The sequence below is a fragment of the Chelonia mydas genome, chromosome 10 (assembly GCF_015237465.2).
Source record: "Chelonia mydas isolate rCheMyd1 chromosome 10, rCheMyd1.pri.v2, whole genome shotgun sequence".
NCBI lineage: Eukaryota > Metazoa > Chordata > Testudines > Cheloniidae > Chelonia > Chelonia mydas.
The window spans coordinates 19,434,922-19,454,103 of NC_051250.2; the positions used below are offsets into that span (position 1 = coordinate 19,434,922).

The 19,182-nt window shown below is 44.1% G+C and overlaps 2 protein-coding genes across 5 annotated transcripts in view; one reads left to right on the forward strand and one right to left on the reverse strand.

Moving 5' to 3' along the window:
- Positions 1 to 8,327, reverse strand: part of LOC102937789 (nodal modulator 1) — a 31,766-nt gene extending 23,439 nt beyond the window's left edge. Inside the window, exons 1-9 of one of the 2 annotated variants that reach the window (XM_037910543.2) lie at positions 8,064 to 8,327; positions 6,605 to 6,694; positions 5,905 to 5,950; positions 4,175 to 4,275; positions 3,958 to 4,064; positions 3,683 to 3,755; positions 2,898 to 3,050; positions 1,713 to 1,850; positions 91 to 180 (exon numbers count right to left, since the gene is read on the reverse strand). In XM_037910543.2, coding sequence (XP_037766471.1) covers positions 91 to 180; positions 1,713 to 1,850; positions 2,898 to 3,050; positions 3,683 to 3,755; positions 3,958 to 4,064; positions 4,175 to 4,275; positions 5,905 to 5,950; positions 6,605 to 6,694; positions 8,064 to 8,195 — 930 coding nt within the window. In that variant the 5' untranslated portion in view covers positions 8,196 to 8,327. The remainder of the gene's footprint in view (positions 1 to 90; positions 181 to 1,712; positions 1,851 to 2,897; positions 3,051 to 3,682; positions 3,756 to 3,957; positions 4,065 to 4,174; positions 4,276 to 5,904; positions 5,951 to 6,604; positions 6,695 to 8,063) is intronic. The other variant, XM_037910544.2, reaches the window with a different exon arrangement.
- A 1,022-nt stretch (positions 8,328 to 9,349) lies between these two features.
- The window catches only part of LOC102940874 (ATP-binding cassette sub-family C member 6), a 47,708-nt gene continuing 37,875 nt past the window's right edge, over positions 9,350 to 19,182 (forward strand). For all 3 annotated transcript variants that reach the window (XM_043523389.1, XM_043523390.1, XM_007058162.4), the window contains exons 1-4: positions 9,350 to 9,994; positions 16,276 to 16,452; positions 17,382 to 17,507; positions 18,040 to 18,177. In XM_043523389.1, coding sequence (XP_043379324.1) covers positions 9,626 to 9,994; positions 16,276 to 16,452; positions 17,382 to 17,507; positions 18,040 to 18,177 — 810 coding nt within the window. In that variant the 5' untranslated portion in view covers positions 9,350 to 9,625. The remainder of the gene's footprint in view (positions 9,995 to 16,275; positions 16,453 to 17,381; positions 17,508 to 18,039; positions 18,178 to 19,182) is intronic.

Consider the following 19,182-nt stretch of genomic DNA (forward strand, 5'->3'; position numbering starts at 1 on the left):
CTCTGGTGGAACAAATCTGCTTTCTACTAAAACAAATTCAGTTGTTATAGGGAAGTTTTTCTCTGTAAATATCTGAAATTAACCCCTTACCTCAATTTTCAGACTGTCATGTTCTACCAAGAAGTCCAGTCTAGATGGAGCAACATCAAAGGTAATTCTCTCTCCCCTGTAAAATGGTATCTGGAAGAAGATGCATTTCTTTGAGTCCTAAGCAGCTGTGGTATAATCAAGGCATTGTGTCCTATGTGGCACATTAGACAAAGTTATGCTGCACAAAACTGGCACCCCTTGTTGCCTTTCTGCAATGGAGTTGAAAATTTGCTGGAGAAATAATTCAGAGGGATGGTGGCATGGAATGAGTTAACCTTTCAGAATTTTTTTGGTGTGCCAGACTTATATTTAAGCATAATAGAGGAGAAATTAAATCAGGCAACCCAAGCTCCATCGTAAGACTCACACGCAATCACACATGGCAGGGAATTGGTAAGCATTGTCCACACAGTCAAGAACAGCAAATATAAATGGTTATATAAATGTTATACTCTGTTCTTAGGTATTTAAAAGCTGGCATTCAAGCCAAAATATTTTCACTGGTAGTCCTGGCGTCTTCTGCAGAGGACGATTTACAGCACACACTGAGAAGATTGCCTCATTGCAATTGCTTGCCGTTTCCTGCTAACACACCCAGCTACAAAGCAAGCAGCCATTGTAAAGAGGAAATACAGAAGGGGGTCGTTTCCTCACTGTTTGCCCTCAGGTTAGGATGGATCTTGCCCTAGTCATCAGTCCAACAGCTTTTCAAGAAGTTATTTGGGTGGACAAAAATCAGAGAGGCACTGAAGATTTCCCAGGGTTTAGACAAAGAATGGATTTCCGCACTTTCTAGTGGTGAGAGGAGGGAACCAGCCAGGACTTCTGCATCCTATTTTTCAACTCTATCACTGACTCCCTGGATACCTTGCCCAAGTCACGTGACTGCTCATGGCTTAGTTCACTCGCCTGTTCGGGGGGGGGGGGGGGGGGGGGAGGCTTGGCAGGTGACAGATGCTTGTCAGAACAATCGCTGGTCAGTGGGGCAGGGATGCTTTGGGATTACAATGGGAGGATCAAATGCACTGATGCAGCTGTCTCACTTATATGTGCTGACAGGAAAGTACAGTGTTAGTGCAATCACAACTGCAGGTGCCTCTACACCACTAGAAAAAGGTAAGGGAATGGATGCATGGTGCAGTCCAAGCATTCTACAGATTGCAATGCCAAAATGCTCTATATCAGGCCTAGCATGAGACCTAATTAGAAGACTTACAAGGACTTTTCCTCCCTGGCTGAGAGTGAATATGTTTATTAGGAGTTGTGAGTGAACTAAAGAAGAGAACTTTAGGGATGCAATCCAGCAGCAGCTATCTGCAGCTTTCCAGTCCAGTCCAAGCTTCAGGGGTGGTCTGTGACCGGCTGAGCTACCCAGATGAGAACTTGATTTGCTTCATCAGCACTGCCTCAGAAACACCACCACATAGCTCTTCCACCCCAACTTACTTCAGCGCCCAACTTTTTACACTGCACAGCTCTTTTCCAGCTATTTCATCCAATTCAGAAAGCTTCCATTAGCACTGTTTTGGCAGCTATAAAATTATGAATTCTGGTTTAGAAAAAATAAGAAACCCAACAGCAATCTAGTGTACAAAAAAGCGATGAACTTTCTAGTTACCTACCACAGTGTATTCCCCACTTGGTAAAGACAGGAAGGTGAAAGATCCGTCCTCTTTTGATATAACATTGCACAGATAGTAAAGAGACTCGTCTCTTGCTTGGAACCCATCAACTGGAGAAATGTTGCAGCCCATAATATCCTGTGCAAATAAAAAGCAATATTATTTCTTTCTCCCATACATTCTGTATCCTCCTGAGTGGAGAAAAACAGTTACACTTCACACAAAGGGATAGATTTTCAAAAGCAGCCTCTAAAATTAAATCTGCAAATTTGCACCCCAAGTTCTTGTGCACACTTTTTTTGGGGGGGGTGGGGGGTGGGGGGAGGGAAATGTTTAGATGTGGCAGTAGAATTGTGTGTGGCTTTAGGGGCAGAGTTTGAAAGTGTGTACAAACCAGAGAAAACTACATAAATGAAATGATATGATAGCAAGTTTAAAGGCAAAAGAATCAAGAAATTCAATATCTAACAGCTGCACTGCATGTCTGTACAGTACTATCTGTAATACTGTAGACAGGATTAATATTTTAGGCTAGAGGTGCATTTTGGTTTTTTTCTCCCCGAAGAGTGATAAGCACTTGAAAATAAACACTTAAGAACAAATGCTTTCTGAACCAGAACACAAGTTTTCCTAGTCCTATGCTACCGGGGGGAGGGAAGAGGGTGGTGTTGGAGTTGCCATACCAGATGAGATCAAGGTCCATCAAGTGTGGAATCCTGCCTCCAACTGAGACTAGGATCTGATGCTTCACAGACAGATGAAAAACCCTAGCACTGCACAATGCTGTGCCAGAAGTTCTTTCCTGACTCCTGTGGAGCTTTTGCATTGCTGGAGAAACCCAAGATTTGTCACCCAGAGCTTAGCATGCAGAGACAGATAACTGGACAAATATGACTTAAGAAAAATGTAGGGGGTTAAATCCCCCTCGCTGCCGTCCTAACAAAAATCTTATGACTCTGACATAAACACGAACACTTAGTTTTGTATGTACTGCAACCTTAGAGCTCACGCACATGCTCAGTCTCAATGAGCTCATGTGAGTAAAATTAAGTACATGCAGACATGTGCATAAAATCAGGGCCTTTTTGCAAAAGAATAATTAAAGGAGCATTATTCATTATCAGACTACACATGTTCTCCATTTACATCCTTATTACAAATACAATGTGTCTGATCTTACACTACCTCTTTGGTGACTGAGGAGGAGAAAAGAAGAAACATGACCCCTTTCATGGGTTCCCCATCACTCCTTACAGAGCCTGAAACATTGTAGCCAGCAACGACTAGAGGGCCAGCAGCGTTGGCATTGGAATTGGTCACTCTCACCATTGTGTTTGCCTGAAATGTAGAAGCCGATACATTGCAATCAAATAATAGTAATAATAGGATGCCTTTTATAACTACCACTAAGACACAACAACGTTAAACAAAAGCAAGACAGCTAAACAATGATGCAATTACATACATAATATTCAGAAAGGATTTCTAATCCACAGCATCGTTATTCAGGGTGAAGATGACAACACAGCAACAAGCAATGTGTCAGACAAAGGACTCCGCTGAAAAACCACCATTTAAGTTGCTTTAACGGGAGATTGGGATGGGCAGACGTCCATGGGAAGTAACTGTCACTACTAAAAAGGCCTGGTCACCACTGGCGATCTCAACATCAGACTGGACTGCAAACTTTCTGTTTACAAATACAAGCAGGCTCTGCACATGCATTTTTGATTATGCATAGTCATTCAGCCTGCTAGCCCTGTACCTTTCAAGCCCAGCCTGACAAGGCAGTTTCTCACCACCCTCTAAGTGAAATTTACAAAAAACATTGATCTAAACTTGTTTCACTGATTCAGATCTTCTCTCATGTTCATTCCTAATTACTTAAAACAGAGTGGTGCACTAATCGATATACGCCAGCAATAAGCCGAAAGTCACCTCTCTTTTACCAGTGCTTTCTGGGCACTAACCTCTTTCAACGTCCAGGTAGGATGAGATGCAAAGATTTCATATTCTCCAGGAAGCACTTTGAAAAAAGCAAACCTGTGCAACATGAAATGTGTTATTTTTTCTCAGCATTTCCAGCACATTCACAGAACAAACAGATATTGGCATACATTAGAAAAAATATTTAAGCAAAAAACCAAAATCATTAGCAAGAATCCCAAATAATTTAAAATATTTTCTTCCCAAATCTACTAATGCAGTATAAACTTAATCAATCGCGTGCACACACAAAACTCACTTTCCTCCAGCTTGGGTCACAGTAGCTTGTATATTTACTTCAGTACCAGGATTTCTCAGTACAACCTGGACTCCTGCAGGACCTAATGTTTGACCCTTGCTGAGAACCTGTCAAGAGGCACAAACAGTAACTTGCCAAGCAGCAGTGTACTGCTCCTATGAAATAGACATGCATTGTTAAACTGAGATGTGGCAAAAGAACATAAAAGGAGTCTAACCTTTCCAGTCACAGAAAACCCTGTAAACACAAAGTTAATATCTCCTCCTTTTGTGCAAATGTCATTAACACCATCCACGTGGATATCCACACTAGTTGGCTCTGGAAAAAAAAAAATGAAATCACAAACTACATTAGTGACGTGGGAATTGTGGGTCTATTTTACTGCAGCTTTGCAGAATCATAATGGAAATTTACTAGCCCAAGCCCAATATCAGCTTGCCAACCCTTACCATGTGAAGAAACTACTGATGTTTGACTCACCAATCAAAAAGTTACTTTCCCTGGGCAAATGAGTGAATAGCCTCATTATTTCGTACACTAATTTTACTGTTTGATTGTATTTACTGAAATGTTGTAAGCTTCTTTAAAAGCAAATCATTTAAAGGGTTGGCTTCTCAGAAACAAGAGACTGAATAATGAAGTCATAAAACGTTCTAATTAGAGAGGTGCTAGAATATAAAGACCCGCCACTGTCAACCACTTGAAGTTGCCTTGAAAATATCCACCTCACAGACACATTAGAATCAAGCTAGTAGGTCTTCTTCCCTCCCCCATCTAGCAACTTACGTTTCTTCAATGGAATACAGTTAAAGTCAATGTGCATGTTTTCCTATAATGTGGTAAAAGGGAAAAGTCTTGTGGCTGAAGCTCCAGTCTGGGAGTTCATTTTAGATAGCAAGATATTTAATTACGAAAACCAAACTTATTTTGCTTACTGAAAATCCTTAATGCTAGTTTCTATGTTCATTCTTCAACCTACAATTCAGTGCTTCACTGGAGTGCCAATATTGCAGCAGCCATTTTCAACATTTGAAGGAGTCCATAGCAGTAACCACCCCAAAGCAAGGCCCATAGTAAGAGCCTCATGATCCCCTTCCCTCACCCACAGCTCATTCAAACTTCTATTACAAGCTCCAAAACTCCACGCACCTTAAATCTATAAAATGAAAGATCTCAGTGTCTTCTGGGAAATTTTTCTTCCCAGAAGCAGGAAGAGTAACATCTTTATAAACTAGAACTAAAAAACACGTTATGTGTTGCTGTTCCGTAGTCCCCTCTTTCTACAGTTAAGCTTTAAAAGAGTTTCAGGACACACTGAACACATTCAAGATGCCACAAACATTCTAAAATGGTCACTATTTCTGCCAATGCACTCAAAACTGCCCTATTACCATTTATTTTTATATAAACAAGAAGCTCCTATCCCAACCTCTAGACATTTCTGACATCTTTAAAAAAAGACATGGTCTGATTTTCAAAAGTACAGAGCATCCTCAGCTCCTATTGACCTCAGTTAATTGATGGGCACTCAGCATTTCTGAAAGTCAGGCCTATACAGTCCACGCATTTCAACCAATGCAAAATATAACAAATCCAGCAGCCTAATCCTTAGCCAAGGCAAACCACCCAAAAATAAAAATACCCTATCCCCCGACCATTCTAATTTCCATCCAAAACCCCACCCTCCTAAAGCAGTACTAGGCTTACCAGAATGTCCAGTTGGTGGTTTTTGTTATGTGAACAATAAGGATTGGGATGAAACCAAACAAATTTTCACAGAAAGGTACATTTTAGACATTTAAACCATAACTAGGACATACCTAAGTAGAGCTTAGCTTATTTGAAACAATTGCCTTTTCCAGCCTACAAATCAGAGCCAGTCTAAAGGAGGCAGTGGAACAGCTGCATGTGCAATTGCACCATTTCTACAGCAGACCAAGTACTCACCAAAACTCCAGCCAAGAGGTGGCTCAATCTTAAGAACAAAATCCCCCTAGAAAAAGAGCATAACGAGGATCTGTTGATTTAAATGGAATCAGCTAGCTTAAAGAAAAACATTCAGTGCACAGTTTCAGTGTTGCAGAGAGTATTTAAGAACACATTAAAAAATCCAAAGCATTATTTTCAAAATCCCTGTGACTGCTTGAGTATCACCATTCAGGAAATAGGTCAGGGGCCTCTCTCAACAGGGACTTCCATTTCAGTGACAGTACCCCCAGGAGGCCTATGGAAGATACTAAGACCACAGTCCTGCCATGAGCTCCATGCAGATAGACCCATATATCCATGTAGAACCCCACTGAAGTCAACAGGGTACGACAGGCACTCAGGGGTCTTCCTGTGCAGTGCTCATTGTAGGATTAGGGCCTAAACACTGGAAATCTGAAAGCCTTCAAGTTATGAGGAGAAGGGGGGTATTTTTTGTTAATTCAGATAATTTAATTTAAATTTTTTAAAAAACATTAAGCTATTATTAGAACATTTGAAGCTGATTTCCATTTTCTTTTTCGAATGTAAGCATCAACTTTCCCAGTGTAACTGCATCAAACTCTAAAAAGACATTTCATTCTGCAAACAGGACTGAATGTTAAATTAGCCCGTTATGTTACTGCATGGCAGAGAGAGCACAACAGCTCTGGCTTCTTACCTTATCATACAAGGGAATCATGAAGTAGCCATTATTTGGGGCACAATCTGTTTGGTATTTCAGAGTCCCATGCTTTGTATATAATTTAATCTACAAGAAACAGAAAAAGATGAAAAGTTGTCTCTGAAAAATTCACATGTAAGTGAAATCTGAAAGAGGAATTCCCAGTGGATTTTGCACCACAAAACCATTGCACAGTTCCCTGGGGATAAGAGAGGGAAAATTTACAGGGTGGAAAAAAACAAATAAAAATCACACAAAAAGGTGAATCTCAGACTTGGGAAAAAATGGATGAATGTTTTTAAAAGAACCCAGCTTAGAAGGAAAATACATTAAAGGAATACTGTCAACTTGAAATCTAGTCAACATAAAAAAATAGTTAAAGTAGTTTCACATAAATCCACAAATTCCCACGCAATCTCTTTTGTGATTTTACAATCACATTTTCCTAGGGTTTTTTTTTTTTTAATTGTTCTCTCTCTCTCTCTCCCCCCCACTGTGATACAAAACTGACAAACAAAATGGAAATTAATTAACTGACTATTCAGGGAAAAACAACAAACCCCGCTAAACACAAAAAGCTGTCAAATGCACAAAATGGGAAGAAAAATTATCTCTGTAGTCTGTCAGTTCAAACAAGGTTAGGTCTTGCTAACTATGGTGGTCAAAAACATTCAGGCAAAGTTTGATTTTTAAGTTGACAGCCTCCCTTTAAACGGCGATTTAAAACCCCCACAATTCTCCGCAACATAAGATGGACCTTAAAGACAGCAGAAACACATGGGATTTAAAGACAACAAAGCCCATTTAAAAAAGAATCGTAACAATCCTTCCAAACGCACCAGCATCCTCCAACTTCCCAAAACACCCTAACGCTAACCCGGGAGAGGAACAACTTTGGGACCATTTTCCACGGAAGGCGCTGACACACAGGGGCGCTGGGTGACCTTGGAAAAACCTCGATGGGCAGATGAAATCCACCATTCGAACCACAAACGGGCCTGAACCAGCTGCGCTCCAGCTCTGGGCGAGTTCGGATACAGGCTCCCCAGCGTGACACACACAACCCCAGGCAACGGGCGGACCCTGCTGCCTCCCGCGCAGGCCTGGCTGCCCGGAGAGTGGGGCAAAGGGGAAGGCATGTGCCAGCTGCTCTCCGAGCCGGGCACCGAGGAGAGGGACCCCGGGACTGAGGAGAACCGGGGACGTGGGAGAGGATTCCCGCTAGGGAAGCACGGGGCACACGGCTGGGCATGGGGGCGCCTCAGGGGTCCCTGGGGGAACCACACAGCCGGGAGGAATGAGGCCGGCTGCGGGGGGGGGTCCCTTATGGGAGGGATCCCGGCTGGGGGGCGAGGAGGATCCCTGGGGGGAAGGCTCCCTTGGCGGGGGCTCAGGCAGGGAAGGCCCCAGAGGGCGCCCCGGAGGCGGGGTCTCTGCGGGGACCCGGGCGGCTCACCTCGATCAGGGAGTAGCTGATCTCCACGTCGGACTTGACGAAGCCCCCGCACCCCACCACGATGTCCTCGGAGCCCCGCGCCAGGGCCCAGCACAGGGCCCAGCAGAGCGCGGCCACCCAGCCCCGCCGCATCCCGCCCCCCTGCCGGCGGCCCACGCGGGCCGGGACCAGAGCGGCGCTGACACACGCCCCACAGCCGGGCTCTCCCGGCCCGGCGACAGGCGGCTCGCGGAGAGGGCCCGAAGGGCCGCGGAGTAGGAGCTGAAACCGCAGCCTGCTGCCATCTGCTGGCCTGGAGGACTCCCACGCCTGAGATCCCGGACTCTTCCCCATCCCCATCCCATAATCGGCCCCATCCCCTTCCACCCCAGGATCCTAGTATATCCCCAAAAAGAAAAGGAGGACTAGTGGCAACTGAGAGACTAACAAATTTATTAGAGCATAAGCTTTCCTGAGCTACATGCATGCAGTGGAAAAGACAGTGGGGAGATTTATATACACAGAGGACATGAAACAATGGGTGTTACCATACAGACTGTAAGGAAAGTGATCAGGTAAGGTGAGCTATTATCAGCAGGAGAGGTGGGGAAAAAAATTTATAGTGATAATCAATGTGGGCCATTTCTAGCAGTTGACAAGAAGGGGGGGTGGGGGGGAAATAAAAATGGGGAAATAGTTTTACTTTGTGTAATGACCCATCCACTCCCAGTCTTTATTCAAGCCTAAGTTAATTGTATCCAGTTTGTAAATTAATTCCAATTCAGCAGTCTCTCGTTGGAGTTTATTTCTGAAGTTTTTTTGTTGAAGAATTGCCACTTTTAGGTCTGTAATCGAGTGACCAGAGAGATTGAAGTGTTCTCTGACTGGTTTTTGAATGTTATAATTCTTGACATCTGATTTGGCCAGACCAGATAGTCTCTACGTAAAAGAATAAATGGACACAAATCAGATGTCAAGAATTATAACATTCAAAACCCATCAGCATAACAATGTCTACACTGAAGTGCTACAGTGCACAGCTGTAGCATATTAAGTGTAGTAGACAATCCCTTAGAAACTGATTTAGTTTAATCAGCGCAACCTCCATGGATTTCAGATTAACAGTGCTTTATAGCAATTTAGTTTGATTCCTTCCTGAGTTAATTAAGGGTATGTCTACACTGCAGAGATTATACCTGCAGAGCCTTGTATCATAGACAGAGCCAACACCAACAGAAGGGGGTTTTGGTGTAGAAACACCGGGTTGCTGAATGAAGTTAACTAGTTGCTAGATGCCCCCTTCCATTGACATAGTTGTATCTACACAGGGGTTAATGTAGCACAGCAAAATCATTCAGAGGTGTGGTTTTTCCACACCCTGGGCCCTGACCCACATTCCTATGCTGCTATAGCTTTCCTGTGTACACAGACCTAAAAGGGGTCATTAGTGTTAATTAGTGAAATTGATACAGCTTGCTCTGGGCTGTGAGGTTAGCCTTGGAAATCTGACCCTGGGGGTCAATCCTAGGCAGTTTTGGGGTCTGTCGCTCCCCAGCAGTCAGGGAGATAGGTAGGTTGATATAATGGAGCAGGGAGTGGAGTCTGACCCCCAACCTGCTAATCTGGAGCTGGGCGCGCGCTTGTATCTGCCCTTTGGGACCGAGGCCTTTATAGTCTCTGGGGGACGTTCCCAGCGAGACGCGGCCTCCGCTCCAAACTCTCCCCGGGTTCGGGGCCGGTCCGTCCAGGCCCAACCCCGAAGGCCATTTGCTCGGCAAACAGGCCCGGGCTCTCGTCACACATTAACCACCCTGGCCAGCAAGCCACGCGGGCGGCCGGAGCCAGCGCAGGAGGGCCCAGGCCGGCCGCAGACCCCGCCGCGCTCCGGGGCACGCACCATGGCCGGGGGCGGCTGGCTGTGCGGCTCCCGAGAGGGCTTCGCGGGCCTCTGGGTGAGTGAGCTCCCCGCGCCCCCGGCTGCGGAGGCGTTTTCCCAAAATCCACCCCGCTCAGGCGGACCCCGGGCGGCAGCTGCTCGCTCTGCAGCGGGGCATCGCATCAGCCGCTCCCCGCCCCGCGCCGCCGCTGGGCACGATTCGGATCTTGCAGCTGTTGCTGCCGCTGGGCACGATTCGGATCTGAGAGCAGGCTCCCCAGGTGGTAGCAGCAGCTACGTCCGGTACCCCGGTTGCAGTGCTTGTGCATAGCTCGTCACTGGGGTCTGTGCGGTGGGGGTGGGGCACTTAAACGCTGCCTCGTGCCTGGAGAAGGAGACCCATTCCCTCTTCCCAGCCATGCAAGAAGTGCAGCAACTTCCCAGCTACTCAAAGCCCGCTGGCTTTTCTCTCTCGCTCTCGGGTTTCCCCGTTTGCAGTGTTATATGACAGGGCACTGTTTATCGCCAGCTGCAGAGTCCAGACCTTTGCCCACTCTCCAGCCATTTCTCCTCTCAATCATTGTAGACAAATGCTTCATTACCCCTTGCTGCAGGGGGTGGGAGGAAAGCAAAGTACAGTTACCTGAGTGGGGGAGACCAACTGCTGGAGTGTGTAGGAGAGATCCAACAAAGAGAGCTAGAGCCCAGAGTGGAAAAAAAAGCCCACACCTGCCCAGCAGTGTTATAGAGCTCCCCCCATTCATAGATAGCACCTGTCCGCTTCATTGACCTTCCTTGCTTCAAGAAACTTTGGACTCGTGGAAGCTGAAACCCTTTCCCAGAAGCCCTTATCTTTGGGCACAGTCCAAAGCTAATACACCATTCTGGACTTTAATATTTGAAAATATAAGCTACAAGAACAATAGGTGGAATGCAGTCAAAATCTTTAATAAAGTGTTATGCTGGTTGCATCATACATTTTGCCACCGGTAATAGGTAGAGACAAATATTTGCAACCCTTCTAACATATAAGGCCATGTCTACTCCACAAAATTGTCAACTTAATTTACGTCGGCATATAGCCACTGCAATTATTAAATCGCTTGAGTGTGCACACGCTTGGCTTCTTAGGTCAGCAGTGAGCTGACACCAGGATCATTTATATTCATAGGTGCTGGAACTAGGGGTGCTGGGGCTGCTGTCATGGGCTTGAATTGATTTCTATTATATAACAGGCTTACAGGTTGGTTCAATGACTCTCAGCACCTCTATTAAAACAATTGTTCCAGTACCCGTTTGTAGTGTCAGCCTTGGGCATTATGGGACGGCTCCTGAAAGCCAGTAACAACCGATGTAATTAATACAATGTCAACACTGACACTTCGTTGACCTAATTACGTGGACCATGACTCTGCACCACTCAGGGAGGTGATGTTATTAAGTTGGTGTAGAGAGGCACTTGCATGGGTGGGAGCCAAATGTAAGTGAAGACACTTCCACAGCTAGGTCGATGCAAGGCAGTTTACATCAAACTAACTGTGTAGCGGCCCAAGACACGGAAATTACTGTTAACTAGAGCCACAGGTACCACAATAATTTTTATATAATAGTGGTTGGAAATAAACACTATTATAAAAAACAGTATCAAAATATTAAGGATGAAACCCTTTCCCATTGACTTCAATGGGAGTTTGAAGTTGATTTCAATGGGGGAGAATTTCACCCTCAATATATAATGGGCCAAATTATTTTCAGTGTGGCTTAACTAGAGTTAAGGTGCAAGGAGTCCATGATGGAAGGTGTCAAGGTTCCTTCCCCACTCTAAACTCTAGGGTACAGATGTGGGGACCTGCATGAAAGACCCCCTAAGCTTATTCTTACCAACTTAGATTAAACGCTGCCACCACTAAAGTGTTACACAAAGAACATGGGAAGTGCCCACTTGGAAATCTCTCCCCAGCAAAATATCCCCCCCCCCCCCCAAGCACTACACCCCCTTTCCTGGGGAAGGCTTGATAAAAATCCTCGCCAATTTGCATCGGTGAACACAAACCCCAACCCTTGAATCTTAAGAACAATGAAAAAGCAATCAGATTCTGAAAAGAGAATTTTAATTAAAGAAAAAGAATCACCTCTGTAAAATCAGGATGGTGAATACCTTACAGGGTAATCAGATTCAAAACACAGAGAATCTCTCTAGACAAAACCTTAAGTTACAAAAAGAGGAATATACATTCCCTTCAGCACAACTTATTTTATCAGCTATTTAAACAAAACAGAATCTAACGCATATCTAACTAGATTGCTTACTAATTCTTTACAGGAGTTCTGACCTGCATTCCTGTTCTGGTCCCGGCAAAAGCATCACACACACAGAGAGAACCCTTTGTTTCCCCCCACTCGAGCTTTGAAAGTATCTTGTCTCCTCATTGGTCATATTGGTCAGGTGCCAGCAAGGTTATCTTAGCTTCTTAACCCTTTACAGGTGAAAGGTTTTTCCTCTGGCTAGGAGGGATTTAAAGGTGTTTACCCTTCCCTTTATATTTATGACAGAAGGATATTAAAATGTCTTTAGCTTTCCTTATATTAACTTTACTTCCGTATATACCTGTAATGTTATGTATTCATAAGAGAAATACTTTTAAAAGGGCTATGGGGAATAGAAACCTAAAGGGACACACTTTACAGTCTCCTTGCTCAAAACTAATAAAGCCTCATAGTAATTAGCAAACCATCATCCACTTTCTCTCCTCATCAAGTGATTGCTTTCTTCTCAGCCTTGCCTTCTATCAGCATACTGAATAGGAAGGTCGACATCAGGTGTCAGTAGCCCCCTAACTGATGAAAGCGCTGATACCACCCTAACAAGCTGCTAAAGGAAAGATAACAGACTTCACTTGCATGGAGCTAAAACAAATTTATGTGATTTCCCATCTATATCCACACCTGTCTCTCTAATCCTGTGAAAATGATCCTAGCACAGGTCTTTTGAAATCAACCCAAGCACAGGTCCAACCAGTGCAGGTGGCTGTTCTTAATAGCCAATGTCCCAATTGTGCACTGTAATGTGACCTACACAAACAAATTGATGGGTTCACATGGAATCCCAGTCAAGTCAGTGGGGCTCTGCACAGGCATGGCCATCCAGCTGGGCACATCACAACGCAGGATCAAGACCCAAGACCATTCAGGGGCTTAGGGAATCATAGACGCAGCAATCTGAAACCAATCCTCTGAATATGAGCAATGCAGGCGACTGCTGGATTGTCAATCCCAGAGACATATCTGGCAGCAAAAGCTTCAACATTAAATCCTTCAGTCACTTGAGCCTGGAATCTGCCATAACTCTCTCTCCTCCTATTCATTACCCCCTAAAAGCTCCAGGAGAACCAAAAATATCCACCCAGTCCTATCTGTTCTACCCTGGTGGTAACCACAAGGAAGGCTTCAAGCAGTGTAGGCCAAGATTTTCAAACATGGCTGCCTAAAATTAGGCTTCTAAATGCATCTTTAGATATCTTAATAAAAGGGGCCCAATTCTCAGAGGTGCTGAACACCCACAAATCTCTCAGATATCAATGAGAGCTGCAGTAGGATTGCCAAGCCTCCAGGATTGCCCTGGAATCTCCAGGAATTAAAAATTAATCTTTAATTAAAGATTATGTCATATGATGAAACCTCCAGGAATACAGGAGGAGGAGGACCTTGGAGTATTGGTTGATCATAGGATGACTATGAGCTGCCAATGTGATATCGCTGTGAAAAAAGCTAATGTGGTCTTGGGATGCATCAGGAGAGGTATTTCCAGTAGAGATAAGGAGGTTTTAGTACCGTTATACAAGGCACTGGTGAGAGCTCACCTGGAATATTGTGTGCAGTTCTGGTTTCCCATGTTTAAGAAGGATGAATTCAAACTGGAACAGGTACAGAGAAGGGCTACTAGGATGAGCCGAGGAATGGAAAACCTGTCTTATGAAAGGAGACTCCAAGAGCTTGGCTTGTTTAGCCTAACTAAAAGAAGGTTGAGGGGAGATATGATTGCTCTCTATAAATATATCAGAGGGATAAATACCGGAGAGGGAGAGGAATTATTTAAGCTCAGTACCAATGTGGACACAAGAACAAATGGATATAAACTGGCCATCAGGAAGTTTAGACTTGAAATTAGACGAAGGTTTCTAACCATCAGAGGAGTGAAGTTTTGGAATAGCCTTCCAAGGGAAGCAGTGGGGGCAAAAGATCTATCTGGCTTTAAGATTAGACTCGATAAGTTTATGGAGGAGATGGTATGATGGGATAACGTGATTTTGGCAATTAATTGATCTTTAAATATTCATGGTAAATAGGCCCAATGGCCTGTGATGGGATGTTAGATGGGGTGGGATCTGAGTTACTACAGAAAATTATTTCCTGGGTATCTGGATGGTGAATCTTGCCCATATGCTCAGGGTTTAGCTGATCGCCATATTTGGGGTCGGGAAGGAATTTTGCTCCAGGGCAGATTGGAAGAGGCCCTGGAGGTTTTTTGCCTTCCTCTGTAGCATGGGGCACAGGACACTTACTGGAGGATTCTCTGCTCCTTGAAGTCTTTAAACCATGATTTGAGGACTTCAATAGCTCAGACATAGGTGAGAGGTTTTTTTCAGGAGTGGGTGGGTGAGATTCTGTGGCCTGCATTGTGCAGGAGGTCAGACTAGATGATCATAATGGTCCCTTCTGACCTTAGTATCTATGAATCTATATCCAACCAAAATTGGCAACCCTAAACTGTAGATGATCAGCACTTTGAAAATCAGGCCACTTTTATTCAGGTTCCTAAATACAGATTTGGGAGCCTCCGTTCAGCCACTGAGATTTAAAAGTTTTGGTTTTATTTCTCTGTGTAAAGTCTTCCTCCCACCTTCAGGCCCAATTTCTGTACAAACACCAGGGCCCATGAAAGCAAAGCATTATCCAGTGTAAGCATCTGACTAACATAGCAGTTACCTGCTGAATACCCCTTTCAGATACCACATGCTCAGACTTGTCCCCAGTGTGCCTGGTAGTTATTTCTCCCTGTAGATACCTGTGGGAAGGAACCTTTGCTGTTATTGTGTAATTTTTGTAATCCACATACTTACTTAAAATTTTTCAAATATAAAAAAAATCATTGTTCTGTCAATTTCATTACGCTACATCTAACTATCTGATCATGGCATTTTAAAAATACATTCCATGAGATTATACATTAAAGATTTCAGGGGGTGGGGGGAAAGGAAGTAACAGAATGCAGTTTATAGACTGAATTTAACAGACTTTATCTCTCCTCTTAATCCCTCTCCTTAACTGACAACTCTCCACTAGACCTTCCTGTCTCCCTGGTTCACAACCTTGGAGTAATCTTTGACTCTGACTCTCTTTCTCCTCCACATCCAAATTTGTCCTTAATCCTCTCTAGTTTTGCCACAGTCTGTCCTTTCTTTATTATCTCAACTGCTAAAATCCCTGGCCATTCCCTGCTTATTTCTTACTCTGCTTTCTGGAGCTTTCTCAAAAACATAAGAACGGCCATACTGGGTCAGAGCAAAGGTCCATCTAGCCCAGTATCCTGTCTTTTGACAGTGGCCAATGCCAGGTGCCCCAGAGGGAATGAACAGAACAGGTAATCATCAAGTGGTCCATCCCATCGTCCATTTCCAGCTTCTGGCAAACAGAGGCTAAGGACACCATCCCTGTCCATCCTGGCTAATGGCTCCATGAACTTATCTAGTTCTTTTTTGAACTCTATTATAGTTTTGGCCTTCACAACATCCCCTGGCAAATAGTTCCACAGGTTAACTGTGGGTTGTGTGAAAAAAATACTTCCTTTTATTTGTTTTAAACCTGCTGCCTATTTATTTCTTTTGGTGACCCCTAGTTCTCATGTTATGAGAAGAAGTAAATAGCACTTCCTTCTTTACTTTCTCCACACCAGTCATGATTTTATAGACCTCTATCATCTCCCCCCTTAGTGGTCTCTTTTCCAAGCTGAAAAGTCCCAGTTTTACCAATCTCTCCTTTCTAGCCTTCCCTCCTCTCCCACCTCCAGTTTATCTAAAATGCTAATGCTAAATCCACCTCTCTCTCCCATCTCTTTAACCATGTCATTCCCCCAGCCCCCTTGAATCTCTGTTGTTCAAACTCCTTTTAAATTGTAAATGTTTAAAAACAGCTCCTCAGCTGGTGTAAATCAGTGTAGTCCTCAACCAAGCTACAGTGATTTACTCCAGCTGAGGATCTGCTCCCTTCTCTCTGTCTTTCCTTACAGTCCAAGATAGGGGTACGGTCGATAGCAGGCTATGGCTGTGCTAAACCATTTCTTTGTGTGTGTTGTTGCAGGACTGGAATCAGACGTGGTATACAGGTAACCCAAGCTTTACCGAGTGCTTTCAGAATACAGTCATTGTTTGGATTCCCTGTGCCTATCTTTGGATCTGTTTTCCATTCTATTACCTGTTTCTTGAGCACCACAGCAGAGGATATATCAGAATGTCTCACCTCTTCAAAACTAAAATGGTAATGATCATAAAAATAATACCTAGCTATGCAATATAACACTTTTCATCTGTAGATCTCAAAACACTTTGCAAAGGAGGTCAATATCATTATTCCCATTTTACAGATGGAGAAACTGAGGCACAGAGAGGTAAAGGGATTTGACCCAGGTCACTAAGTAGGCCAATACAGAGTCAGATCTCCTGAGCCCCAGTCTGGTGCTTGTTCCACTAGAGTCACACTGTCTAGAATAATAGAATATCAGGGTTGGAAGGGACCCCAGAAGGTCATCTAGTCCAACCCCCTGCTCGAAGCAGGACCAATTCCCAGTTAAATCATCCCAGCCAGGGCTTTGTCAAGCCTGACCTTAAAAACCTCTAAGGAAGGAGATTCTACCACCTCCCTAGGTAACGCATTCCAGTGTTTCACCACCCTCTTAGTGAAAAAGTTTTTCCTAATATCCAATCTAAACCCCCCCCTCTAGTATTAGAGGCTGAGTTTTTGATGCTAAGTTTACTGTGACTGGTATGAAGAATTTTATTTTTCTAAATGATTAAAACTGTCTTGATAATATCCTTTGACTCCCCCAGTCCTTCTCCTGCTTGGTGGCTAATATGACTGCGTAGGTTACATTGCTTTTGTCTGATTGTGGTTCTCCCATATAAGTGCCAGAACCGGAGAGCCTTACCTAGTTTTTATTCTCTCCTTAATCAGGTAAGATCACTGAGCCAAGGAGTGAGTGAGTAAGGATTTCAGGATCTGGCCTAAAATGGAATAACAATCCTTGTAGCACTCTTCATCTTAGCCTGCCCCTACTTCCCAAACTGCTTCCAATCACAGTGTGTCCCAAACGCCCCTTTAATCACTCAGATACCTTACAGTACACAGACTACTGTTATCATACTTGTCCCTTTACAGTCCATTCCGACATGTTTGTTCCCTTGTCCCAGGTACTTGGATTCATATTGATGTTACTGTGTTTTTCGAACCTATTCTACACCCTTTGGGAAACAAATCAAGGAACGCTGCGAGCTCCAGTGTTCTTCATTAGCCCAGCAGTTCTGGGGATTACAATGGTAATTCCTTTTTTTTTTTTAAACATAAGTTTCAATTTAACTATTATGGGGCAAAGTTGGTCTTGGCTATCTTCCCCCTCACCATCGGTGGGTGCAGAAGACCCAATAGACAGCAGGACTGATGGGATTCTATAGGTGAGCTGGGGTTGTCTGCAAAACCCTGTGCACTGTGGAGCTCTGCTCTAGAGGCTTCCCCTGTGGTGCTGCATGAAGTGGTGGCAGGCCCGGGTTGGCATAGTGGTGTGGTCACTTAGTCTGCACCTGTATGGCTCCACTGACCCAAAACACCACGTGGGAGCTGATGCAGCAGAGGCTACGGCATCCCTGAGGTTGCGGTAGGGACGGCAGAGTGGCCCCATGCAAACAGGAGAGAGGATTCCATTTCCCACAGCCTACATGTGGTAGAATTAAATGTCACCATTATGGGAACAATAGTTCAGCCCATTAACATTAAACTGATCTGACACCAGCGGACAATAAACTCTATTGACCATTAACTTGAAACTGTTCATTGTTTCTCTCTTCTTCCCAGATCCCTGCAGTGTTTCTCACCCAGTTTGAGAGGCTGAAAGGTGTTCAGTCTTCAGGCATCTTGTTGATTTTTTGGCTGCTGTCATTCCTGGCTGCTACTGTGACTGTTAGTTCTAAAATTCAACAGGTCCTGGAAGGGGTAAGCAGAACTTTCTAGTTTTAGCATGTACCTCTGGTAAGGTCTCCCGTGTCGCCACTCTTTGCCAGCAGAAGAGAGGTCTCCTGCCAGCAAAATAAAACCATCCCCAGTGAGAGGCGGTAACTTTGTGGGCAGGAGAACATCTCCCATCAACAAAGCACCGTCCACACCTGCGCTTTTCATTGGTAAAACTTTTGTTGGTCAGGGTATGTGTTGTTTTTTTTTAACACCCCTGACCGACAAAAGATTTACCAACAAAAGCGCAGTGTAGCCATAGCCTTAACAACAGCATGGCTCCATTTGGCCCTCTTGTTTGCAGTCTTGGCCATGAGGCCAAGAATGAAAGAGGGCAGTAGACTGAATTGCTCTCTCCAAGTAGCCACACTGAATTAGGGTTCAGAAGCATTGGCCAGGCAATTTGAAAGAAACAAGCACTGCCACTACCCAGGCTGCATCTGTTCTATGGGTGAAAAGAGCACTTTAATCTCCAGGCCCCACAGCGCCTTATACTGTTAAAGCTTATTCCCTTTCCCATCTGGGAATAGCTATAAATGTGTTTATACAGGTATACCAGTATGACTGTGTCCGTACTAGAGAGACTGTATTAACTATAGGTTTCAGAGTAACAGCCGTGTTAGTCTGTATTTGCAAAAAGAAAAGGAGTACTTGTGGCACCTTAGAGACTAACCAATTTATTTGAGCATAAGCTTTTGTGAGCTACAGTGATGCAATCTGATGAAGTGAGCTGTAGCTCACGAAAGCTTATGCTCAAATAAATTGGTTAGTCTCTAAGGTGCCACAAGTACTCCTTTTCTTTTTGTATTAACTACACTGCTATCAATAAAGAGGTATAACGTGTGTGTGTAGACAAGGCAGATCAATTTGATTTCAGAGAGCCACTTCTGCTGTAGATCTTGTATACCAGCTGTTTTGGTTTCATTAGGATGAGCATTTATATGTTAAAATTCACTGGGGTAGATTTATGGATCTGATACTTATCAGTAC